This window comes from Tympanuchus pallidicinctus, unplaced genomic scaffold, assembly GCF_026119805.1.
Source record: "Tympanuchus pallidicinctus isolate F22 unplaced genomic scaffold, pur_lepc_1.0 scaffold4, whole genome shotgun sequence".
In the NCBI taxonomy this organism is placed as follows: domain Eukaryota; kingdom Metazoa; phylum Chordata; class Aves; order Galliformes; family Phasianidae; genus Tympanuchus; species Tympanuchus pallidicinctus.
In genome coordinates, this window is record NW_026294758.1 from 29,099,553 (window position 1) to 29,126,242 (window position 26,690).

General features: G+C 39.6%; 1 protein-coding gene across 1 annotated transcript in view; it reads left to right on the forward strand.

Moving 5' to 3' along the window:
- Positions 1–828: 828 nt before the first annotated feature.
- The window catches only part of ST8SIA4 (ST8 alpha-N-acetyl-neuraminide alpha-2,8-sialyltransferase 4), a 51,667-nt gene continuing 25,805 nt past the window's right edge, over positions 829–26,690 (forward strand). The window contains exons 1-4 of the mRNA XM_052700744.1: positions 829–1,297; positions 5,713–5,844; positions 15,971–16,228; positions 23,187–23,480. Coding sequence (XP_052556704.1) covers positions 1,185–1,297; positions 5,713–5,844; positions 15,971–16,228; positions 23,187–23,480 — 797 coding nt within the window. The 5' untranslated portion in view covers positions 829–1,184. The remainder of the gene's footprint in view (positions 1,298–5,712; positions 5,845–15,970; positions 16,229–23,186; positions 23,481–26,690) is intronic.

Consider the following 26,690-nt stretch of genomic DNA (forward strand, 5'->3'; position numbering starts at 1 on the left):
CATCCTCAAGGATTTTTCTAAACCTTGCTTCATATACTATGCTTGTGAGTGAATATTCTCTTGGGTAGGAAAAATCTCTACCCATCTCCCCATCTGCTTGCATGTGAAATATCTGATACCGAACAATTCTGGAGACAGGCCATTAAACTAACGAGACACGGGGAAGGTTCTGTCATCCCGCACACGGGTATCTGCCCTGTATTGGGAGGAGAAGAGTCACCCTCGATTTGCCAGAAAACCTTCTCGTGTCTCCGTGGGAGCCTTGCTCCACAAATGTGAACCTGTGTGAGCAGATCCCTGTCACACAGAATGAGGACAGCGCGGGACAGCCCAGCCACATCGCGAAGGGCAAAACAACACAGAAGGAAGCGGGCACAGCTCGTGATTTCTTTCTCGTGTTGCATGACGCATTCAAGTTTCAGGTTGGCTTGTTGGGGTTGATTTGTGAGGAAGGGGCATTTGGGGCATTTCAGGAAAATGTCCTCGCACAAATTGGCAAATGACAACACAGCGTCGGCGTCGATGAAATGAGACCCAGACAGCGAGGAACCGGCTCCGGCAGCATCTTCCGAACCGCTTCCTCCCTCCCGCCCCCGGGGACGGGTCACCACCCGCAGCCAGCGCCCACACCCCTCCCAGTCCCCCGTCCCAGCCGCCCCGCAAATCTCCACCCGCGGTCCGTCCGGGGGAACGGAGGCCGCCCCTCCCGTGGCCCGCCGGACGCGCTGGATGCCCGCCCCCGCGCGGCGCCCATTGGCTGCGTTCCGCCCGCCACCGCCCCGCCGCGGGGAGGGAGGCGCAAGCGTCGCCCTCGGGCCGTCGCCGACGCCGCTAACGGAGCGAGGTCGGCGCGGAGCGGGGCGGCGGCGGGAAGAACGCGGCGCGGAGTTGTGCCCCGGGCGGAGGGGAGCGAGGCGCCGGCTGCGGGCGCACCAACCGGGCAGGGGAGGGCAGGGAGCAGGAGAGTCAAACTAAACGCCCAACAGCCTCCGGCATCCGCGGCCGCCCGCTTTTTTTTTTTTTTTTTTTTTTCTTTCTTTCTTTTTTTTTTTTTTTCCTTAGAATTATTCCGAAAGAGAAACATCACTGTGTTTTTGGCACACTGCTCCGCGTGCGGAGTTGTTTTCCGCGCACCGCTGACAAACAAAGGAAAAGGGGGAGGGGGACCGCGCTTCGCAGAAGACATGCGTTCCGTCAGGAAGAGGTGGACTGTGTGCACCATAAGTCTCCTCCTCATCTTCTACAAGACCAAGGAGATCGCGCGCACTGAGGAGCGCCAGGAGGCTCCGCTCGCCGGGTAAATGCGGCGCCGCGCCGGGAGGGTCCCCGCGGGGGCGGCGGCGCTGTCCTGGGGGCTCCTCGGCTCCTCCACGACTGCGGTACCCCTGAGCCTCGCGGTGTGCGCGCCGCCGCGGGTCTCCCGGAGGCCGGGAGGGTCCCCCCTGAGCCGAGTGTGGCCCCGACCCGCGCCCCGAACTTTGTCCGGGCTCCGCGCGTAACTCGGGGCGTTCCTCCCTCTTGCGCCTGGCATTGCTCTGATGAAGAGCCGCCGCTCCCCACCGCCAGCCTGTGGAAATAAGAGGCGAAAAGTCCCTTCCCGCTTTGCGCTGCACCTCAGCTTTCTCTTTCTTTGTTGGTCACCTTGGCTGTGTACGTGCATGCCGGCGTTCCTCTTCTCCCTGCTAACTTGCACCCATCCTGTGCAGGAGTTGGGTGTTCCGCTCCGGCTGCCTCTTTCCCGGCGGCGGTAACCGGCACTGTTCGGGTGAAGGATGCGTGAATCCCGCAGGCACGGTCAGCTCGGCGAGGGCGCGGAAAGGGCTCGTGCCTCGCGTTCGCCTGTGCGCGTCTGTTGCGGTGAGATGCGCTCAGCACCCGTTCTCCTTGGGTGTAAGCCCTTAATTTGAGGAAAAAGAATAAAGTTGCTGAAAGTGCCCATAGGAGCCCGGAGGGAGCGAGGGCAACTGCAGTCCCCCTGCGTTCCCGCGCACCGCTCTGCCCCCAGTCGGGGCAGAAAGCGCGTCCTCCCCCAGCTGCTGCTCGGGCGCAGCGCGACACAGCGTTGCGGGGCACATTTGTTGTGCAGTGGGACAGCGGTGCCGTGCCTCGCAGCAGTGGCAGGTCATAGAATGACAGAACTATAGAATATCTTGAGTTGGAAGAGACGCGCCAAGATCGTCGAGTACAACTCCTGGCTCCACACAGCACCACCTAAATATCAGACTGTATGAATAGGGCTGATTGTGCCTCTCTGCACCTCTGGTGTGGTGTTCGGTTCTTGTGGCATTAAGGATTTTCACAAGTTGCTGTAACTTTCCCTGTTGTTCAGTTTAGGTGTGATGCTTCTGCTGCAGTGTTGTGGCACCTGCATATTTGGAGATGTATGGAAGTGTACAGTGTTTAGGTTGTGGGGTACACAGAGGTTGGTGTGAATACAGAGCTGTGAGGGACTATCAGCCTCGACCAGAGGTAGTATGTTTTTCAGCAGACATTTCTTCCTGTTACATTAGGGGCAAGTTAAATGATTCAGGAATTAGTCACTAGGTAAAACCCGTATTTGCCAGAAAAGTCCCCTACTTGTTATGACGCATTCTATTTTACATTATTTAAGAGATAGTAAGGAGAAGCAATGCATTAACATTAACGAAAGTGTATTTAGGCATAGGTATGTATGTCTTTAGGAGTGCTTCAAAAGGCATCAGTGCCAAGTCTCTGCTTTGGTGGCAGCAGGATGTCCTGTGCAGGGTGGAAGGTGATGGAATAGGGCCCTTCTCACCCATGTCCCCTACTTCACTGGAGGACCACAGGTGGGTGCACTGTGACCGTCTGCCACCACTGCTGGCATGAGGCTCCATTCCTCTTGAAGGAAGGGCTCTGGTATTACACGGGTTGTTTCTGGCTGCCACAGAGGAGATCCAACTGTTTTTTTTCTGTGGGACGTGTTACTTCCAGAAGTGCCAGGAACAGGCACTGTGAAGGCGGGAGATGGTCTGTTTGGGGTTCTTGGTAGCACCACAGTTAGATCCCAGGCTGTCTGTGTGATGCACAGGCATGTGGTGGTACCATCCGCTGTGTTTTCATAGTTGAGTTCTCACGGATGGTAATTGCAAGACTGTGCCCAGTGTCCTCTTAAAGGTTATGTGAAGTAATGTGAGTAATGAAATATTCATTACATAGAAGAGCTGTTTCCTACATTGTCTTGGTATCATTGTCTTGGTATGAAATATGCCACTTAAAGCTGTAAAGCAGTTACTCGTATTCAGTGAACCATGTTCGGGAGAATAGACTGTTGTCCTGTGCTGTCTCAGTCAGGTTGGTCACCAGAGGAAGCTGGCTTGGGGCTGGGTATGATACCATCAGCCACACGCTGCTGTTGCTCCAGGTAGGGCTCGCTGTGGTTGTGCGTGGTATAGGGAGGCCCAAATCCGTTTCACACTTTTTTTAAACAATGAAGAATTTTCTGGAATAAACTGAGAATTTTATGTATCAGCTTATTTTATTTTATTTTAAGTAAAAATTGAATGAACCAGTAACAGTAAATGGAGGGGAGCATGAAGCGAATGCCTTTGTATTCGTGCTAGAACTTTAGTGCTTAGGACCTTATTTTAGCTCATGAGAACATAATTCAGCATTGTTCTGCTCCACTGTATGAAAATCTGTGCAGTTCACTGCATGTGTAAATTATGAGTGCAGAAGACAACGACATTTGAAATGCAAGGGCACTGTAGGTGTTGTCAGCATAATTTCTCCCAGAGTTGTGTCACCTGTGTCACTCTTAAGGCGCCTGTGGGACAGGACTTGGGGGCATCTGTGCGGTGCTTTCAGACCGGGTACTTTCACCAGATGCATTTTGGTAGTTTTTTGTTAGGTGTATATGCTTGATCTTACTGCAATAAAATATATGTGGTTATCCATAACCAATAGGGAAAATTTTAAGGAATAACATAAAAATAATAAAAAAGGATAGCAGAAAATACTAATTACATTCTGACTAGTAAATTCAGAGTGTCCAGTGTCATTCTCACATCCTGTGAATAAATTAGAGTAGGGAGCATGCTTTGCATGCACATCATGTACATACACAGTTGCTTACAGTGGTAGATTTTTCGGTAGGTGGCACTCTTACCTATGAGTCGGTGTGATGCTGGTGCTGCAGTGTGCTGGCATCGGGGAGGGAGGGAGACTGCTGTCAGTGATGCTGGGCTGCTTTTGGCTTTGTTGGTTTGTTGGCTACAGGGTCTTCTGCAGCCATAGCAGCTTTTTCAGATGACCGCTGCTACAAGTTATGTTAGCTTAATTAATGTCCCACTGAAGGATAGTTCAAGTTTAGTCTGGTTTATAATTTACAAAATCATTGAATTATAGAATCCTTAGAGTTGGAAGGGACCTTCAGAGGTCATCTAATCCAGCTCCTTTGCAGTCAACATGGACGTGTGCAGCTAGATCAGATTGCCAGGTCTTGATCCAGCCTTGATCCAAATGTTAATGCTCAGTGTGGCTCTGTATTGTCATAGTTCTCATTAAGGACCAGGATCCAGTTGCTTCATGCACTCACAGCCACAGGAAAACAAAAGCCAGCAATCCCCTAGATGACCGTCGGCCACACATCTTTAATCTTAGATCCTGTTGGTTGAATGGTTGGTGATCAAGAGTTCTGTTGGCAAGTCAAGCGATGCCTTTATTGTCAGTGGTATTTCAGACCATGCTTATTTAACTTACAAAGACATTTCTGTACATTACTGTGATACGTATTCTTTCTTCAATACATTCTGCATGGTAAAATGTTAAATCCAGTGATTCTGATATATGTATATACACATTTGCTTGTGCATATATATATATATACATGTATGATATATTTATGATTAACAGCTTTGATTGAACTGAGCTGAATGTTGCTTACGGGGAAACTGTGGAAGGTAATGAAAACATACGGTGATAAAACACAATTCAGACCTAAGGCTTTACACTGTGCTTGCAGTGTTTTATCATTTGTTTTATTTGTGTGACCCTGTTGATGAATATAATTATAGTTGATGATGAACATTTATGATTCTTCATCAGTTACTCTGTGGTTGTCAGTCACAGCTTACTATGGTTCTTAATTTACTCAAATAGCTACCAAAATTTCAGTATGAGGTAAATGAAAAGGTTTAAGACAACTGAAAATGTTTGGATACACGCATGCAAAAGTTTAATGAAAGGAAATTTTGTGTGGTTAGAGCCATTAAACTCCCAAAATTCCACTCATGAAAGTACTAGTGGGAGGGAAGGAGAGTCTGCAAGGCAGTTATTGTGTGCAGTGTGACCAGTTGCTGGGGGAAAGATTGAAGGTTAACATTTAGTTTTTAGTTTAAAGCTGTAAATTTGTAATACAGAAGTGCAGAATCTGCTTTGTACACCTGCTGAAATTTGATGTGTAGATTCACAATTTGGAATTTGTTTTTTTTTTTTTTTTTTAGTATATACGTATACATTTCATTAAAAACAAAAACATACTAGAGCTCTTAAATGGCACATTAAAGTGTTACCTACAGATGTCTCGTAGACTACTCACAGGGAGAGCTCATTTGCTTGGCAAGTGGAATAAGATAAGGGAAGATAACTGCTTCTTTTTGTGAAGAAAATGAAATAGTGCTGGTGCTTGTGAAGTAAGGTACTTAAAAACAGAGCTAGCCTTGCTGTAACTGTTTTTTCTGTGTTGCATTGCAGAGATGGTGAGCTGAGTTTGAGTCGATCGATGATCAATAGTTCTGATAAAACAATCCGAAAGGGCGGTTCCGCTATCTTCCAGCATTCTGTAGAAGGTTGGAAAATCAATTCTACTTTGGTACTGGAGATAAGGTGAGTGTCTTAAGTAACACACAATTCATTTCATATCACTATTGCCTACAGTTCTCTTGGTCCAGAACAAAGTCATTTGATTTACTGCTGCAGGTAGATGTTTTATAACTGTACTCTCTGAAGGTGCAGTGTTAAATGCAACTAAATGCCATTAGGCTGCTAAGTAAAGTCAACCTTTGTATGAATGAATAAAATGTTTTCACCTGGCTATGTCAGTCAGACCTTGAGGACAGTATCTACATTATGCATGTTGTCAAGAACCCTCTTGGAGTCAGTGATGAGAAACTGCACTTTTAGAATATGATTTCCTCTCATCCTAGAGGACTAAAATAAGACAGATGTAGCCTGAAAGTACTTATTTTTCTTCCTAACTACAAAGGGAGTTCAGGCGTGTGACTTAGATGTAGGAGTCAAGAGCTGGGACGTGAGGTGCTGACCTCCCTGAGGCCGGTCTGAGTCAGAAGGCACACATGTCCTGGTGATGCTGACAGTCTCATAGAGTTTTCTTTTTTTCAGAGGCAGAGAGGCCAGAAAGAGCTTTAGGCTCATACTGAATGTGGGAGCACAGTGGAAGAATTAAAGCAAATGGTAGCTCTGATGTGTCTTAACAGAGTGGGCCTACCCATGCTGGAGCCTGAGGGAAGAGCAAGTGAATCTCCAAGTACTGCATTGCCATCGTATCTTGTCTCAGTCAGGTGGGCAGGCAGCAGGAGAGGAATATGGAGCGGGGCTTAGCAGTGTGGGAGTGAGAAACATGAAAGTAAACAAATTTTAGCTGCAGTTGTTTATTAGAGCAGCCTTGATTTTTGGAATATTAGGATGCTAAATTGGAATTTCATCTAATTAAACTGTATTTTCAGTGTGATTGTTCTTTCTTCCTTTTTTTCTTTTCTCTTCCTTCTTTTCCTTTTTTTTTTTAAGTAAAACAAAATAAACAAACAAAAAAGTAAGGCCAGCTTAAAAAAACCCCTCAACTAGCAATCTTTCATCTTATGAAAAAATATCTATTCTGAATGAGGAACTGTGGAATTTTTTTTTATGACTACAGTTATGTGTTTTTAATTCTAAAACACGTAGAGAAACACAGAAGCAAATGATTTGGGTTGGAAGAGACCTCAAAGATCATCTTGTTCCAGCTCCATTGTCTTGGGCAAGGCTGCCACCCACCAGGTCAGGCTTCCCAGGAACTCCTCCAACCTGGTCTTCAGTGCCTCTAGAGCACAAGGTTAACTCAAAAATGATTAATAAGTACACAGTGGTAGTGAAAGCAGTGGGTGCCGTATGTGTCACCCCATTCTGGAAGTCCTCTGCTGTGACAAGTGAAGTGCATTCCCACTGCAACAGCAGAGAATGGGGTCAGGGATGAAAAGTGTAGCAAGAATTGAGTAGGCAGTGAACTATGCTGCTCTTAGTACTTCGGATCCTGTAGCTGTGTCTCAGCTCTGTTGTGCACTGTGGTGCCCTGTCCCCTGGATGGGCTCCCCGCTGTTTTCCAGGCTCATACCAGCGAGCATCTGGCAGTCAGCCATTACAGATGTACTTCCAGACCTTAGCACTAGAGTTTTTCCCAAGAATTTTTTTTGTCACTTGTTTGGCTGGTGTGTTGGTCACGAGGTAATGGACAAATTACGCTCTGAAGGTAGGCTAGGAAAGATACGTGATGTCCTGTACCAATATCTAAAATTCATATGCATGTAACAGATAGTTTAAATTGGAAAAGTAGGAAGCAACTTCGGAAGAATACTGCAGAAATTTCAAATCATATATTATAGTTTTGACAATGAGAAGAAAACAGCACACTGTTGTACTTATGAAGTAAACTTGGAAGCCACTGAAAGACTGTGAGTAGAAGGAGGTAATTATCATTCTTAGTTATCTAGTTTTTTGGAAAAATCAGTTATCCTATTTAGGAACCATTTACAACGAATACACCTTTACTGCTCAAGCCAAATAACATACAAGTAAAAATTTTACAATAGATTTTTGATTAAACTTAAAAGCGAAAATGAAGCTTAGGTTATGCTCATTTTTCACCTGCTTCAGAAGCAGCATAGATCATTAAGACAGAGGGTCAAACAATGGTGAATGCCATTGAAAGTTTTTTTTAAAGTCTGTAACTACAAGACTATCATCTCAATCTACCCCAAAAGATGAGTTTCAAAATCAATACCTTTTCCGTATTGTTGGAGGTGGGGAAGTTCTGCCATTTAAAAAATAATTAATGAGCTCTGAAGGAGCATATGATATGAACATGTGGTATTTCTTAAAAATGGTACAGTGAAGAATGCTTTTTGTCTCAGTAGCACAGTGAAGAAAAATGTGTGTCCTGAACACAGTATATGAAAGGAATCCATGCCACCTGCTAGTCCTATCCCTTCCAGAAATCATCTTTGCTAATATATGTCCCATATTCAATTATGATATTCAGCAGTGAGGAAGGAAACTTTGCTGTACTTTCTCCTGAGGACCCCCTTGTGAAACTTGTTCTGTTCCTGATGCTGACTGAATAATACACATTTTTCTTTCATTATTGCAGGAGGATTGCCATAACCTTTCTTCCCCATTTCAGCAGCAAGAAACATCTTAATCTTAAAATATTTGTACTCTTAGGAATCTTTCAGGATTATCTTCAAATGTATCTAGCAATCTCCTGTAGTGTTTTCATGGTTAAACTAACTCTTCAGCCCTCAAAAGAGCATGTGAAGACCATGAGGATGATTCACGCAACTGTTAATGTGAGCAGCAGTGCTCTTGTGGTTGAGCATCATCCTAGCAAGTAACGGTAGGAGAGAAACACTTTAAAAAAAGCTAGCACCTTTTGAATAATATATAAGAAAACTTACCACTTGTAAGGAGTGGAGAAATAGTTTGTGTAACTATTAGCGTACAGCCTAGAGACATTTCATAAAACTTTTCATCAGTCATAAACTGCAGCTACCTTTGTGTCTTACATCAGCTTGACACCCACAATGACTATTTTAGAACATGGAAAATATTTGTCAGTGAATTTTGCTTTGTGCAAGGACTGCTCTTTAGTGGTATGTCTGGTCATTGCTGTCTGGCAGCTGGAATGTTACCTTTTGTTATTATACTGTGCTGCTTTCTCTGTTTGCTCATGTATTGATTTTATTAGCTCAGGGTAGTGACCAGTTTCTGTCAACCACAAAGGTCATAGGGGATCTTGGCCAGGGCATTCCTTAGTGAGTCAGTGAGTGAAAAGATTCATTATCCAGACCCATAAAGGTTTTGCAGGGTGTCTGGTGTCACAGACTGCACTCTCTTGGGACCTTGCAACCAGAAGAGGTAAGGGAATGTAGCAGCTGTTCTGGGAGGCCGATGCCCTTTTGAGGAGTTGCTAAGCAAGCATTAAAAGAAAGTGCTAGGCTTTTTTCTATTACTGAGGAGGGAATGGTGATGTTATTAATAACAAGGGGCTGTACCATATTTGCTCTTCAGCTGGTCACAGTTGCTGTAATGGGAGAGATTTTTCCAACTGATGTTACCTGCTGATTGCTGACAATTTCTTTGAAAAATAATTAGTAATTCCTGTGCCTGAGGGTAGAAGACTGCTTGCTTGATTCCCTTTCTGTCAGAATGACTTCAGCCATGTGTAAGGGGAACCCACCTTCTGCAAAATTGTGCGTTTTAAGTCCTTCCTATTCTTAGTAGAAATGTGAAGGCTTTCTGGTACAGAAACAAGGAAATTTTGGTCATGTAAGGGGCTGTACCTTCAAACAGGAGAGGTGTGGCTGAGATTATACAATCCTCTCTGATGGAGGACTGATGCTAGCACCTCTGTAACCTTTGTGAAATCATGTAATTACAGTGTGAAGTTTCAGGATGGGACTTTGGTCTTCCACTTATTTTTGATTAAGTGTGGCATGTGTTTGTGTTGAAGGGAGCAGATAGGGGTTTTGAATTTCGAGAAGACAAAATGAAAAAATGATGTGTGTCTAGATGTGTTCATCTCTTTACTATGTGAGAGAGTGGAAATTTCCTTTCTGAAAAGTGTGAGAACTTCTAAGATGTTAGCAGCATCATTAAAAACAAAACAAAAAAAAAAACAACAAAAAAAAAACAGAACAAAACAAGAAAAAACACTGTTGTGACTTCCCCTTCTGAAGAGTTTTGATTATTATCACTGTTTATCTTTCAAGTTAATATGAAACAGCTATGATAAGCCACTGAACAGCAAATGATAGACGCTGAATTGGCACTGGAATAGTGAAATTGCTCTGAAGCTTTTGTAGGAGCTTTTAGAGGTTTTAGAGCCAGCCACTGGCCATTTCCTCCAGAGTCTGAGACCTCCAAACTGGGGCTTTCCACTATGGTCACAGTAAACTTCAGAGTTTTTTTCTTGCTCAGTCCTTAACGTCAATTAAAAATTCAGTGTTCTCTGTAATTGGAAGCAGTTAACTCCTTTGACTCCTTTCCTTTGGCTCTGGCTTTCTTCAGTGCATTGAAAGCTGAGGTATTTCTAGCCTTCATATGTTAAGCAGCAGTTAGGCCATGCTAGGTTTAAAAGTCCACTCTTCTTTTTGCTGGAAAGCTCTAAAGATTTGTAGCTCGATTATTGTAGCTTGATTAATGTATGCTTCCGCTGCTAAAGTGACCTTTCTGGTCAAGGAGGAGCATGTTGCCCTGAAAGTAGAGAGGGGGGGGTCAGCATGGAAATAGTCAGAAACTAACTGTCAGCCAGCACTTGGTGTTGATTGTCTGTGGGCTGGTGACTGCCAGGAACCTCTGCCGTATTAGATGCAGTATGCATGGTTGTAATGAATCCAGATCTCTGAGAATTTGCAAAATTATTAGGAAGAAAGCAAGTCAGAGTCTGTGGTGACTTAAGAGAATTAGGAACTTCTGAGAGTGAGATGTTGCTGGGCATGTGCTAGTTATATATCAAAGGAATTTTTTACATTGTTTTATGAAAAAAAATAAAAATCAAATGAGTCCCAAAATACAATAAGACAGCAGTTTAGCTATTTAGCTATCATTGTGATCAAAACAATATTTAGAAATTTAAATAATTATTTCTTTACGGAAGAAAAAAAAATACCCACCAAATGTTTGTAGATAAGTAGCTGCTGGCCTTTCAGTAGTAAGTAGCTCTTCAGAAAAACAAACAAAAAAAACTTTCAGTTTTGTTAGCATGTGAAAAATATTCCATGTAGTTGAATGAAGAGCACATTCAAAAAAATAACTAACTGATCTTAATTTAGGAGTCTCCATGTGATTGGCACACATAGAGCATAAAAAGGATGTCCTGGAAAGGAAAAATAATTAATCAAACATTCACTGTTTGTAAATATCTCTTTCAGTGCTGAAGGCAAGCAGAGAGCTGGAGAGCATAGCTCCTCTGGAGCAGGCGTATTTTTAGTGTCTTAAATAAAAACAACAAAACAAAAAAGAACTCTGCAGTAACGTGAAGTTACAGCCTGCCCTTCTAGGCAGCTGCAACTCCTGTGTGCCTTCAGAGGAGGCAGAGATGTTTGCACCTAAGTTGGTTTTGGCCAGTGGAATTTCTGTATTTCTCTGTTGTCTGACTGAAACAGAATTTTTAAAAAAAGCTCTTCAAGGAAAGAATTAATTAAGTGGGAAAAAAAAAAAGTGTCTTTGTCTAGTGTGCATCATCCTTGGGGGTGTCAACAGCTGAGAGCCACATTCTGCCTTCCATTTGGGGAGGGTGAAGTGATGTCAATACTTGACTAGACTGGAGTCGCTGGAAAATCAAATTGTTTAAAGGCCTGAGTAAATCAGTTGGAGGAAGTCTGAAGGAGAGCTACAAAAAATGTCAGTGACCTCAAACACATGACCTGTACTTAAAAAAAATATATATATATTTTAATTGGATGTCTTCGTAGCCTCAGTTAAATGAAGGTTCTTGCCAAGAGTAAGCAGTAATCTGTCCTCTGCATGCAAGGTAAATGGAAAAACAGGCTTCAGTTGCTGTGGGAAACACCCACACCAGCACTTGGAATATTGTGCTCCAGTGAGAATAAAAAAGCACTGAAATTAATCAAGATCATGAAAGAGTCCATTCAGTCTACACCGCTGGGGAGGCTGCTAAGGCTAAGCTTGATAAGCATGCAGGGTGATGTTGAAAAAGATCTATCTTCAGAGGAGTAGGGAGTGGACTAGGTGATCACTCAATCCTGCTGTTTCCATAAGGTAGTAGTTAGTGGCTGACCTCAGCTAGCTACCTCAGTAGCGAGGATACCAGTCAGGCACTTCGCCAAATCCTGGAATTCCTAGCCAGAAAAGCTGGGACACTCCGGTGACAAGGCTTTCCAGCAGTTCCATGCACAGAGGAAGGATTTTCTCTGGAAAGGTATTTCAGATAGGGTTGTGGCCTACTTTGGCTTTCACTGATATTAGTGTTTATGACCACGGTTTAGAAATTTATTTGCAATCTTAAAAGCCAAGTATTGAAATGAATTTTTTTTTTACATAATTCACACAGTTTGGAGGAAAATGAGGAAGAGTTAACCACTGTGTAATTGTAAGTGTAGTTGCTAGTAGTTCAAAGGCTTTTTGAACAAAATAAAGCTAAAAAATGCATATAAGTAGAAAGATGTCACCACACTGCCCTGAAACTTTACATTGTTTGGAAAGCTATTTGAAGACAGTGTTATCTGTTACATATCCCTTGACAGTTAATCAGGAGTTGTACTCAGTGTTTAAGTATTATGAACATCTGGTTTTGGTCATTGAAGACAAGCCCCAGGTCAACCACGCGTTGTGACACCATGTTTGTATAAGTCATGTAAACAGGTAGCCGACAGTTCCTTGGCTCCAGATAAGCCTGAGCCACGTCTGCCTCACCCGCCCACGAAGGGCTCAGTTGCAGTTTTATTCATCCAAACAAAACTTAAAGACCACCTCAAATGAAACAGTTCTGTTCCACATTCTATGTTAAGGTTGCAGAAGCTATATCTGTTTAACCCATTTACTAAAAGGTTCAACTAAAAATTATGCTGTTTTTTTTTCCTTCCTCTAATTGAGCGTGCTTTTGAATTTTATGTGCGTCAGAATGTGAATTAGCACTTTCTTAAAATTATTTGTCAAGTCCATTTATTCAGCCTTTTTACAGCCTTTTTGTGTTGTTTTTTTTTCAAGACTCTATGCTTGGGACAGAATAGAAATTTAAAAGTGCTCTTACTATTAACCAGGATTAAGACTGATACAGCCATATGTGCTTCATAGTTTGAAGTTATCATATCCTTTAGCATATCTTTTTATCTCAACACTTACGTGAAAGTGGGAAGTCCTGCTGTCTCTGTGGTACAGATGAGTCAGTAGCAGAGAGGAACTTAAAACAATAATATGAACATCTGCATTCTTAATCATATTTCCTTTAATATTAAAATACATATTTTAATGCTGGTGTTATACACATTTCTTATCAGCAAAGGGATTCTTATGCATACTTAATATCTGTGCACACAATTGAATTTTCTAATGAAAAATTCAGACTAAAATATTTCAGCTGTTTAATACGTGGTTGGCTGTATCGATCTGATTCAGGTCCACTTGAGGACCTGTGGAGAAATTCCATGAGCAAATGTAGTCAGGTAAAAAAGATTTAACTGTGAGTTGCCGAATAAGTAATGGAAGCCAAGGCACTTTTTTTTGGGGGGGGGGAAGAAGGGGGGAGCAGACTCTGTTTGCATAACTTCACTGCCTTGCTCTTATATTTTGGAATTATGTGCAAGATACTCAGTTGATGAGTAAATGTTGCTACTTGTTTGGTTACACAAATATTTAGGTCAGTTTGTTCCAGATATCAGGTATGGGTGCTTTAAATAATTAAAGCAAAGCTGGTAGTGATCATGTGTGCCTTTTTTTAGTCAGAGCCCTAGGTTTCACGTAATTTCTGTTGTGTTTTCTGGTTTAGTTGTGGTCACCTCATCTCACATTAGAATGAGTTATAAAATGAGTCTCTGGATACTTTGGCTGATGCTGTTGGTAACTTTCAGGGCATTCATTGTCCAGCCACTGGCACATTACAGCCACTGGTCTGGTGGATCTTCTTAGATAATTAATAATTCTTGTCACTTATAGTACTGCTAGATCAGACAAGTCATTCTTTTTTGCTCTTTTTTTTTTTCTCCTTCTCATTTCATGGTAGTTTCTTATTTGTTGCAGAGCAACAAATTACAAAATGAATTCATTGGCCTGGGAGGATTAAAGTTCATTAGACTTACAGGCTGAAGTGGAGTCTTTATCCCGTGTTACAGAAGCACTTTGCCTGGCCCTTTACACCATTTGCAGGAAGATTTCAGTACTCAGAATTTTAATATTCTCCGCCATTCTCCCTTATTCTGAGACCCTTAGTGTAAGCTGTCTTTGCCTCAATGCTCCTTCATTTATACCTGACAACTGTAAAAGACACCTCTGAACATTCTTCTTTTTTCCCCTTTGTCCTGTTGCAGCAACTGCGAGGAAGCACTCAAAAAAATATTTTTATCCTGTTTCCCTTCCCCTGTGGCTTTTAAAGTCAATTCCAGGTTGAGCGCTTTGTGTAACGGCAAGGTTTAGACTTGCTCTTTCCACTTAAGGCAGTGACACAAGAGCTGTCTGGTCATGGTGCTCCTATAGTTCACTCCTTTTTATTTGAGATTATTTCTCCTTTGTATCTCTCAGCAGGTGTTGCAACTGCTGGAGCAGCGTCTCTTTTCCTGTTTTGATCTGCTTTAAGGAAGTTCTGCTCTAAAAGTTGGTTACGTAAAAATAGTATTCTCTTACTCAAGAAATAATCTATTTTAAATCTTATTTTATCTGCTGACAGCAGTGGAAAATGTAAAGTTATTGCTTTTCTTCTTGTCTTGTTAGTATTGCAGAAAAAGAAAGAAGAAGTGTGTTCATATTAACAGCTATAGGGATGACCTACCTCAGTTCATCAAGTCCTGCCTGTTCCATATCGGACTTTAGCATGAGCTTAAATTCAGCCATGGTATTCACATCTGCTCCCAAATATTCACACTTTGCAGGGCGAAGTAGGCATGGGCATGGGTGCATAAGGCTGTGGTCAGTGGTCGTCCTGAGCCAGCAGAGTCTCCTGCAGCTCTGACCTTTTGTAGCTTTTTATCCCAGGGACAGACATGTACTGCAGACTGCTTGAGACTGCCAGTGGTGGGATAAGTCCTTACTAACTGTAGTCCTTAAAAGAATCCTTAAAATGCTTACAAGCAGGTATAGGTTACCATGATTTAACTTCCAAAACTAACGTTTAAGCAGATACGCTTTGTTACTTTCTGGGCACTGGAAGTGTACAGATGCTTAATTATCATAGTGCCTTGATCTGTGATAGCTTGTTAAGCCCTGATCTTGATCCCATGTATCTGAACCCTGTTAACAGTTCAAACGTTTAGTGGCAGAGAAGCAAGCTGCAGGACTGAATTAAACTGATTTAAAGTAATGATCGTTTTCTAGGAAGTGTTCTGTGAGTTCAGGGAACAGTTTAACTAGACCTTGAGCTGTAGTACTTAAATTTCCAGCATGTTTTTAAGCTGATTTTGCTTAAATCAGAGTGAAAGACAGTGGGTGTTCTTATTTCATGTTAATTAGAATAACTTTATCTGAGCTTCAGTTAATTAGTACTAAGTTTATGCTAAACTGAATGTGTTACAGTGAAATAAGGAGCTGTATGAAAACACAGCTATTCTTGAACCGAGTTGAGTTGCGAGACGTGACAGTGTACTGAAACACTTATTTCCTGAGCTATAAATACTTAATGTTTTAAACTGTCATGTTTCTATGAAAACAAACAGCTCTTGTCCTCTTTGAAGTATATGAATGTTCTGAAGCATTGTAAAACATTAGAATAGTATATGCTGTGTGATTTTTAAAGTCATCTTCCCTTGGTCTCTCAGTGCTTTCATCTCTATGGAGGAATTAAAATCCACTGCTGTAGTACTTTACTTGTGATATTGTAATTAAGATTTGAATTCTGTTGTGACAGCTTTCATCTAATTCCATTCTAGAACATGGGAAGTGACTTCTGTCTGTCTGTTGCTAACTACCTGCAGTAGTATGCTGCATGCTCTGCATGGTCTACGTTAGATAATTCCATGCAGCAGTGAACAGTGGGTCTTACCCATGACTCATGTTTTTTTTTTCCACCCAGAAAGAGTATTCTTCGATTCTTGGATGCGGAAAGAGATGTCTCAGTGGTCAAAAGCAGTTTCAAGCCAGGAGATGTAATCCATTATGTACTTGACAGACGTCGCACCCTAAATATTTCTCAGGATTTGCACAGCCTTCTCCCTGAGATTTCCCCGATGAAGAATCGCCGATTTAAAACCTGTGCTGTAGTTGGAAATTCTGGCATCCTTCTGGACAGCGGGTGTGGAAAAGAGATTGATACCCATGACTTTGTTATAAGGTGAGTGTTCTGCTTTTGAACACACAGCCTGCTTTGCTTCTTGGACAAAAGCTGGGAGAAGTGCTTTAATCTCACCTACAGATTTCAGGGGTTATCTGAAATTACAGAAAAATTAATGTGAAACTGTGTTCCTCATTATGGGATTCCCCAGATTTGAATATGTTCCTGTATTATTTACAAGAGACTTTTTTCTAAAGTGAAAGTGAAACAAGAAGTGCACTTGAGAGGAGAGAGATTTGAGCTGCTGTTGTTTTTATTCCAAACAAAATAATTATTGTTATGGAGCCCATAGTAGAAAAAATGCAAAGTATTTTCTTTTTCAAAAGTATTCTTTCTTTCAGTAGTGATGGCCTTTTCTTTCTTTAGCCAATAGTGATGGCCTGTTGTAAATTACTATGTTACTTCTGTGCAGCATGGGGTAAAATTTCAGTGTGATGTGTTGATGCTGAACCAGATGGCTGCCATTAAGGTAATCGGAAGTCACACACATAAATTTTTTCACATTGCTTTAGAAACGTATCCATGCAGTTTGGGAAAAAATGCTGATAGGCTTCACTTTTTATTCATTCATCTGTCAAGTATATACAATAGAATACCGTTGGCCTTCATAAATCAATAGAAACTATGCAAAATAGTAGCTGGGTTCATCTGAGAGCCTGGCATTATAAAGATATAGATCACAAGATCCATGGTTAATGTATGTAATATGATAAAAGGGAGTAAAATGGAGAATTCCTTTTATTTCAAATTAAAGTCAAAGCATACTTCAGGGTTATAGTTTCCTACATTCGTCTTCTTACATTACAAAAAAAAAAAAAGTTATATACAACATACATGATCACGTGATCTAATATTACCAATACATTTGGTAACCACTCACCTTTGGCTTTTGGGATTCTGGTATTTGTAGTGTGGCAGACAGCTTGTTTTTCTTCAGGTCATTTTTCTAGAAGTAATACGTACTAATTCTGCTCACTACCTAGCACTGTTCTGAAAAGCAGTTAGTGTATATAGAAAATCATGAGTGCATCTAGGTATGTTGACTGATGAACAAAACTTGCAGAATCTCATGATGCTGAGTGCATTATATTTAAGTGCTACAAAAAGTAATTTATACTATTGGGGTTAAATTTATGATCCAGTTGATTTTGATACTAATTTATGTTCTTTTTCTCTTATGAGATCTAAAACAAAGGTATTTGTATTTGAGAGGGTCATTTCTTAGAACAGGAATTTTAATGGTAGATCCAACACCAACAATACCACTAATTTTATGATTAAGCTGATGGTGAAAATCTGTGAAATCCTAAATTTTCATCTTTCTATTAAGGTGATATGAAGATCTTAGTAATAACAAATAAAGACAGAGAATAAGAGAATATAGGCCCTATCAAGAGTAAAGATATAGTCAATACCTAGTGGTTTCCCAGGTACTATCAGGTATAAATTAGTGTCTTTGAAAGTCATCCAAAGTTGCTAATAACTGGCCATATTTCTTTGAGACAAGCCTTCTGTTTAACAGTGCTTCTCAAAGAGCATTCATCTGACAAAGACACAAAGTAATTAGAATACTAAAATTTAGAAGAATGTTTAAAAATAGACATCTAAAATAGAGGTAAGTAGTAAGCATTCCTGAAATCCTACAAATTTTACAAGTAAAACAATGCAGTTGTTCTTCACTCAAGAGTCATTTTTGCAAGGAATGTAATATAAGCGTAAGCAGATTTACTGTATTTACTGGACATTTTAAAGTGGCCTCTTTTTTAGTTACTTGATCACTTGGGGACTTTGTTTTTGTAACATCAGAAATGAAGAGTCTAGGGACATGTCTTCTGCCAGGATAAAATGGATTAGTTCCACAAGTTTAGTGTAGTCATGCTTGTTTTGACAGCAGAAAATGTGACACACCTTGCTAAAATGGCAAGCACAGGGGCTCTTCACTAACAAAAAAAATAAAAAAAAACTTAGGATGTCTGTACTACTACTATATTATACTACCCTGTTTCTCATATCCTTTCTGTTTTTTCTATTTGTTTTTTTTTACACCTTATCAATCCTTGCACCTCTAGAACTGTAGTGGTGGCAAGCTAAAGCAAAGTGAATGTTGCTGCATTGCCTGGAAAAGACTCTGAAGCATTCCCAAATCACTGATTCCATAAAGTAAATTAGAATGAAAATGTTAGGTAACTAATCTGATTGCATTTTAAATGTTTTAATAGCACAGTTCTGTTTCAGGAGCTGTTTTTCACACGATGCTCTTTTCAGCTGTTTCTATAACTGTTGGGTCAAACGGTGTTCACTACATCTGAGAGTTGAATCTGAGATACATTTTGCTTTCTTGTTGTCTACACTTTTTCATCCTGGAGGTCAGAGACCAGAACTGGTGTAGACATTACCTATCTCAGCTGATGTTATTGTAATCTTTGTTTCTGTTATAGTTTCTATGGAAATAAATAGGCATTACTTTCAGAGTAACCTGCATACATTATAATTATCTCCTTTCTTCTTTCCCCTGTCCCTGTTACCTCCCTTCCTCTTTTTTAATGGACTTTAGTTTTCATTATGGAACCTTTTCAAAAGCAGTTGCTAACTAGAGTTTTGCAATTTTTTGATTAAATAAAATATGTAAATAAGTAGCAAAATCTTGTAGATTTACTCCTGGTGATGCTACTTCTGGAGAAATCTGTTTTGTTTTAGCTGGTCTATGTGGAAAATAGACCTGAAGTAGTTAAGACACGTTACATGAAGCTGTGAAGCTTCTTCAGTGCCATAGTGAACGACCATGTCAGGATATCAGTATTTAATTGCGTCTTTGGATTGAAGTGCACAGTTTATATATTACAAATCCTTTTGCTCAGCACAGGATTTTTCCTTCCAGTTTAACTCTCAGAATCTAGGAATCAAACTGGAAATTTTTGCTATCGTTGGTAATGATATTTTAATAGACAAATCTAGCTCTTAGTTTTTCAGTGTCACTTAACTACTTGCCTTGTACAGTCTCACACTTAGTGAATTTGAGGTGGAAAAAGCCTTGTAGTCATGTAATAGATCTGCTGCTTGATCCTGTGTAAGGAGAAGGATAATCTGTCCTAATTCTTCTCCTACGTGCTGGTTTTGTGGACAATTGTGGTGTAAGCAGCAGACAATGAGCAGCTCTGTTCGGAAAGAATAAAATGACAGACCTGCCAACAGTACTGTGTACATGTGATTTCTTGTTTCAGGAGGATAGCTGGAATTTCTCTGTATCTCCTTAAATTTTAATCCAAGTGGACAGTGATAGTATCTTTTTTCTTCTGTTTTGTTCCTTAAATTGATAGGAAAAAAACAGTTGTAATTTTGTTAGAACCCTAAGTTTGAGGGTAGTAATTTACTTATATCTTGAAACTATTACTTTTTTGTTTTTAAGTATTAGCTTCTATATTTCAATACTCATTTAATTTGCCTTGCTTGGAGTACAGCCATTGTGCCAGTGGAGCTGGATGCACAAGGAATTAGATCTGTCAAAAGAGAAGTTGCCAGTTAAACGGACTTCAATACAGAACACTGCCTTTGAATGTGTCCTCACTAGCTCATTTGAGTATTTTCAGCTTTTAAATGTGGCACTCTTTTTTTTCCTTTGCTCTCTCTTCCTTCTTTAGCGTCAAAATGCTTAACAAGTGCAATCTACAAATATACTTCTCAGTAATTTGGATGGCCTCCCATACTCATGAGTAGCCTTTGCCTCAGGAGATCTTTGGTTTCTTGTCAGATTTCAGATTTCTTGTGGCTTCATTTTCTTTTTGGCTTCACCTAATGATAACTGGACGGTGCTGTGCATGATCAGTCAGTCAGCCTGTTCTGGGAACAGAAATGGAACAGAGATGTTTCGCTATGAAGCTGAACTTCTGTCAATAAGTAGCACCTGTGCCACAAATGCTGGTGGGCCACAGTACGGAATACATTCCATTAGTATTTAGAAGTCCAACATTGGAGCATTTTTCTTCTATCTTTTTTCTTTTTTAGGAAAAAATAAAAGTTAATTCCTAATATAAGAGGTGATTTAAGGACCTAAATTTAGAAAACTAATGGAACTGCAATAAGAAATGACTTCTATAAACTCATATTCACCTAGTTCCACATTATCCAAGTGCATCTTGAACACTGACAAGCACAGAAAGCATGGAGATCACCCACCTCTTTAGGAAATTCATTCCAGATCAGACCGGAATAAAGAAATTTTTCCTAATATCCATTCTGAACCTTCCTTGGTGCTGCTTTTTGCTACTGTCTCACATTCTATCATTAGGAACCTTGTCCCTCTTTGTTTTGGCCTAACTCCCTCTCCCAGCTTTACCTAATATTTTGTCTCATTAGACCACCTTCTAAACATTTCTACTGTAGAAAATATGCTTAGAAGAATAGGGGAATAAGTGAATAGTCATCATCTTAGTGCAGGAGAAGAAAGAAGTAGCTAGAAAGAAGTAGCTAGAGATTCTGATTTAAATATATATATAGAAAGAAAATATTATTCATCAGTTCGTTAGGTTAAAAGAGTAAAGAGTGCACTTTAAATGATTTTTTTTTATGGAAAAACAAAAGAAAACTAAAAGGAACTCAGGGAAGTCATTATTTGGCTTTTTTTTTTTTTTTTTTTTTTTTTTTCCTGGGGCAGGAGACATTTCATCTTTTTCCCTTTAAGCAGTCAAGAGCTCGAGCTCAGGAGAAACAGCTTTACAAATCTTGGTACAATCTAATGTATATTCACAGTGCTGGTGTTTACAGCTGCTGTTGTAATTGATCAAGCTGATTTTCTGTGCTGCATGTGACTATTATTTCCAACCTGTTCTTACTATCCCAATATTAGTAGCCTTGTTGTAAAGTTTGTCCTACTCAACTCTGATCTGCAGTCCACTTAGTTCAGTTGTCTAAGGTGAAGGTAGCAAATAAATACTTCTAGAATGAAAGTGTATGTATGTGGTGGAAGATACAGCATGTTGCAGAAAATTGTGTTTTGGGCTCAAATTTTAAACAATAGTATTGTTGCAAAATATTAGCAGTGCAGCATGTGAGAAAGAGGGAGCTCAGTAAATGACAGTCTTCTATTTATTCTAATGGATTTAGTATAGCAGTGGCAACTTAATAAAAAAGTAAGGTTTTATTTATTGCATGCAAAATCCTAGGTACTTACTGTCAAAGCTGAGGTGTCAAAGCAGTTTTACTCCTGTGGATGTGTGTGGAGTTCTGTGCCTAAATAAGCAGGAAAGGCTATTGTCTGTTTCAAAGTGTTTCAATAAATAGACTTCTTAATTTACTTGGCAGAAAGTAGGTATATGAGTCTACGTATAGGGTGTTTTCATGAAAGAATCCTGAGAACTGTTGTGGAAGAATCCTGGTGGATTATTGATACTGGCTAGAAAAATTAACTCTAAAATTTCAGTAGCTATATGAAGCTATGTTAGCATATAAAGATGCGTTAGAGTTTAAGATAAAACTCAAAATTAAGTAACAGAAGTTATTTACATGCACTCAAGTCTGAAGGCAAACATACGATAGCCTTTTATTAGCTTTGAAATGTACTTTTCTACAAAGATTTCTGGAAATTATCTGGAAATACATATTTTCTTGTGCAAGCAGTTCAGAATGAGTGTTACCATTACAGAAACTCTGGTACACATGTGGAGAAAGTTTATTGAGCAGATGTGCAAAGTTACAGAAAAACGTAAATCCGTTTCCCAAGAAAACTCACGTCATGATAAAGCTGGACAACTGTATCTCTTCAGGGTATGCAGGGTTAGTAGCCTTATGAACATTTATTTCTGAAGATGATTGCACCACTTTACTTGATAATTACAGAATAAGGTGTTGTTCTGAGAAATTAGTATTGTTATCTAGGCCTAGATCATGCGTATTAATTGCCATCGATATGCTGAATTATTTTTATATAACATGAGTATCTGACCAGTAGAAGATGTTAAGGGATTAAGCTTAAGCAGTAAGTTCATTGTGCCAGAAAATAATTGCAGAACTAGTAGAATGACATTATGTTTGGAATATAATAACATGGAAGTTTTTCAAAAGACATCTGACATCACTTAGCATCCTTTCACTCAGCTAAAATGTTTGCTGAATCATGAATATACGGTGTCAAGGTGCTGCACTGGTACATATCAGCTAGAGGTGAATTCACAGAAGATTTCTGGAGATGATTTGTGTTAGGTCTGACTCATCACTAAAATCACAGGTAGTTTCTGAACTACAGACACCTGCCTCTTGTGCTGCCCATAGAGAAGGGCTTCCTGCTTATGATACATACATTTATATGACAGAGACAAAAAGATATGGAGAGCAAAGTCCTGATGGAAGCGACAAAATTACTGCAGGTTGGACAAGGTTTGACCATAAGACATCACAGCAATTATTTTTTTTCCAAAAATGTAATTTCAAAATGAATTTAAACATTAAATTTCAAAACATCTGATCAGCTGCAGTGATATTCTAAAAAAAAACAAAAATCTTTTTAACATGAGCTAAATTTAATTTGTCAGTTATACTTAAATACTGTACTGAGCAAATAGGCAATGAGTATATAAATTATACCTAAATTGGCTGACATGATTTCCTGTAAGCATGTGCATTGTTGGTAACGAGAAGATGAGAAACGAGCACTAATGAAAGGTAATAGATGTTACAAGGCATACCCTGAGCTATGCTTTTTAAAGAGTAATGACATTGTTCTCAAATACACAAAACGTCTTTTCTAACTGACTTAGTTGCAGTCAATGCCTTTTGTTTTTTTCGAAGTCTGAAAATGTTGGCAAAATGCTATGTGCAGTCACACCTACTATCACTGGTATTTTTTCCTCATGTCAATTGAAATAGGCTTGCACGTTCATTTTTAGCTTTTCCTTCATGCATACATTTTTCTGAGTTAATGTTTCATATTTATTTTCATTTTTTCCATTAATTTCTTTCTCTTCAGGTGCAATCTAGCTCCCGTGGTGGAGTTTGCTGCAGATGTGGGAAATAAATCTGATTTTATTACCATGAACCCATCAGTTGTACAAAGAGCGTTTGGAGGCTTTCGGAATGAGAGTGACAGAGAAAAATTTGTGCATAGACTATCCATGCTGAATGACAGTGTCCTTTGGATCCCTGCTTTCATGGTCAAAGGCGGAGAGAAGCATGTGGAGTGGGTTAATGCATTAATCCTTAAGAATAAATTGAAAGTGCGAACCGCCTATCCATCACTGAGACTTATTCATGCTGTCAGAGGGTAAGTGTCTGGAAAAGACTGGTCTGTCCTTGGCACAATGAAACTCATAACTAGAATTTCTAGCAGCCAGAAAAAAAGAGGGCGTAAATTGTTAAAACTATTAGCATATTTCCCCTATTGTTGTAATGGATTGCATTTATGGTGAAATAAGCTTGTTCGGCAATAAATGTCATCCACTCATTTAGCCCACTGTAATGCAAACAATTGAAATGCGACAGCACAATAACATTTCTCTTCTGCTTTTACATGCAAAGTATTTTTATGCTCATTAGAGTGAGAAATTGATGAAAAACAGACAGGAATCAAAGAATATTTGTATTCTTAACAAATCAGAGGACAATAAAAGTTCTGTTTGGTTTTTTTTGGGCAAGACTATGGAGTGAAAATATAAATTCAGGCAACGTATTGGAGGGAGGGTAACAACCATGCAGATAATGAAGTCTGGCAGATCTGAAAGTAATGAGCTCCTTCCCAAAATGCCTAAGATTTTGTAGCAAACTTTCTTCTTTTTAATTCAGCCAGGTGCTTGGTCACTTCAAGAGTATTAACCAAAAAGATTCACATTCACTCTTTGTACAGAGGCGTGCTTCTTTTCAACCTCATAATCAAACAGAATTCTTAGTTGAAGTCTCCATTGCAAGTATGAGTATGTAGGGCTCTATATGAAAAACATTCAGAATACGATAATACAATATCTATTTGTTATGTGAAATATGACAGTGTGATAATATTCAGCATCTGTTCCACTGAACTGTCTAATTCATGGAGTTTTGGGAGATGTCTTAAAGCTTGCACAGCAATTAATGATTATGTATCTGCCTAGAAAGTTTGCTGTTGTTACAGCAGCAAAGATGGGAGCAGAGGGGATTTTTCATCTGATAGCTCAGTGTAGTATGAGAACATGAGAATAAAGCTTAGAAATGTGTTTTTCTTTTGGGTATTAGTGCTTTTGAGTGTGTTTCTCCTCTTCTGCCGTGTCCCAGATGGACTGATGGTTTTGTTCTTCATATGGTATAATTCTGGCACTGAAATAAATCACTGTCACTTTTGGGATTTCATTGATTTTTCACTATGTTTCTCAGTTTTCAGGTGGATAGTTCTTTTATTATACAGTTACAATTTAATTACTTTTGGGCCTTGATTGTGTTGAATTTTCAAGTGTTCAAAATGCCTATAGCACAGTCCACAATAATGAGGCTTGTTAAATGTAGGTTAAATATAAGGAGTGAGAGTCAACTCTACATAGGTTGCATTAAACTTTTCTAAGATGTGGTTGGTTTCTATTTTAAATGGAATATCATGGCAGTATGGGAAACAAATGAGCAAAAAATATTTTTGAATTAAGCATGCCTAAGCTAAAAATTAATATTTTCTGCAAGTGAACTGAGTGTTAAATCAGCCCATTTTGAGCAGTAAGACATGGGAGAATTTAAGCAAGCTATGGGTGTTAATTTCAGTTCGAAACTAAAGGGCAGCTAACCCCAATGCTATTTAAAGAAACATGTGCAGTGTAGCTACATAATTTTAAGTAAAATATTCATGTTTTATTCTGTTACGCTCATGTCTTTTTCAAATCCGGTAAACTGCTATTTTATGAACTTATGAAGAGACACTTCCTAAAATATACACCTATGAAACAGTCCTTGTTTTATGAATCTGAACTATTTTTGTATATTTTCAATACTTTTGCAAGCTGTGCGTTTTGCAAGTGTAAGTCTTCGTGACCACATAAAGTAAACAGTGATGACCTGTGGAGGGCTCACAGTGCTGCAAAACAGAAAAGATAAAATAAACACAACCTGAAAACAGCTTCTAGTTGGATGAGAAAACAGGAAATCTACCCACAAAAACTGCAGTTAAAACACTGCAAGGCTTGTGCAGACCTTTCTTAATAGGTGTCTGAGCACATGTGTGCAATTGAGATTGCAAGGCTTATGCTGTGTCTTTCAGCGTCTTAAGCCATAAGAGGGAAATGAAGTTTGAGTTGTTGATAAAAGAATGATAAAGAAATCTGAACTGCAGGAGGTGTGTTCTGTCGTTTGTCTTCCTTTACATGAGGAAATGACTTGCATGTACATTTTCAATTTCTGTTGTGCAGAGTGCAGTGCTCTCAAATATTTCTATCTTTGTTTCAGTGTGGCATAATCTTTTAATTTACAAATGCTTGGAGCAGTCGTTGTCCTCTGTTTCTTACTGTAACATCCTCAAGCTCCTTTTAACTTCCATACAAATAAAAGTTCGCTTATTCTCCTTCTCTTGTGTTAATAATACCAAAACATTCTGTCTTCGAGAAGCCGTATTTTGGATTTAATAATAGTTGATATGAAGGTAGTTAGAACTACTTTAACTTAGACTTCAGTGATAAGAGAATCACTCAGGAAAGTCAGCCTGGCTCATATTGCTTCCCACATTTTTAAATCATCCTGGTGTAACTAAAGCACAGTGAGAATTTTCTTAGATTGTGCCAAAGACATAATACCAGGAGTATGTAGTGAACTAGCATACTTAGTTTGAAAGTATATGGTTATAGAGGTGAATAAAAGGTGCAGTTTTATCTTTAATAAGCTAAAGTAATCCCTTAGCTGTTTTTGAAAATTTTAGCAGCCTTGCTGGTTTTTGTTTTGAGGGCTCCGCCACATCCTTATCATTCAGCTGGGTGAAATGAGGCTTGTATTTGAAACGTATTACACTGCAACTACAGGTCTTTATAATCCAAAAATACACAATTCTGTACTGCAGCCTGAAAACTTACAAAAAGAGCATATAACTACCCTTAACAGGTTTCAGTTCTGACTTTTTTTTCCTGAAGAACAGACTGCTTGTGAAAACGTAAATTGATATTGAGTTATTTAACACACCTACAATTTTATGAAAAAACGTAGAAATATAGTGTATTGTGTGCTAAATAATTTAATAACTAATGCTTATAAATTCAGTCTGACATACTTAGTAGTGTTAGAGATCTTTAATGCTGAAGGATGCAGGCTGATGGCCATAAGGCTTGGAAAGGATTGCCTCTGTTCTTTTTGTACGTATCACACTGCCACATTGTTCAAGCAAATTAGATTCTTCCTTCATTAGTCTGTAAACCATAAGGCATAGTTAGTTGCCAAAGGCAGGACAGTAGTTTTCTTGGACTTCTGTTATAATCTAGAGTCACTATACTCTATGTGCTCTATTAAATAATAACAGCAGTTTTGCTGCAATTGC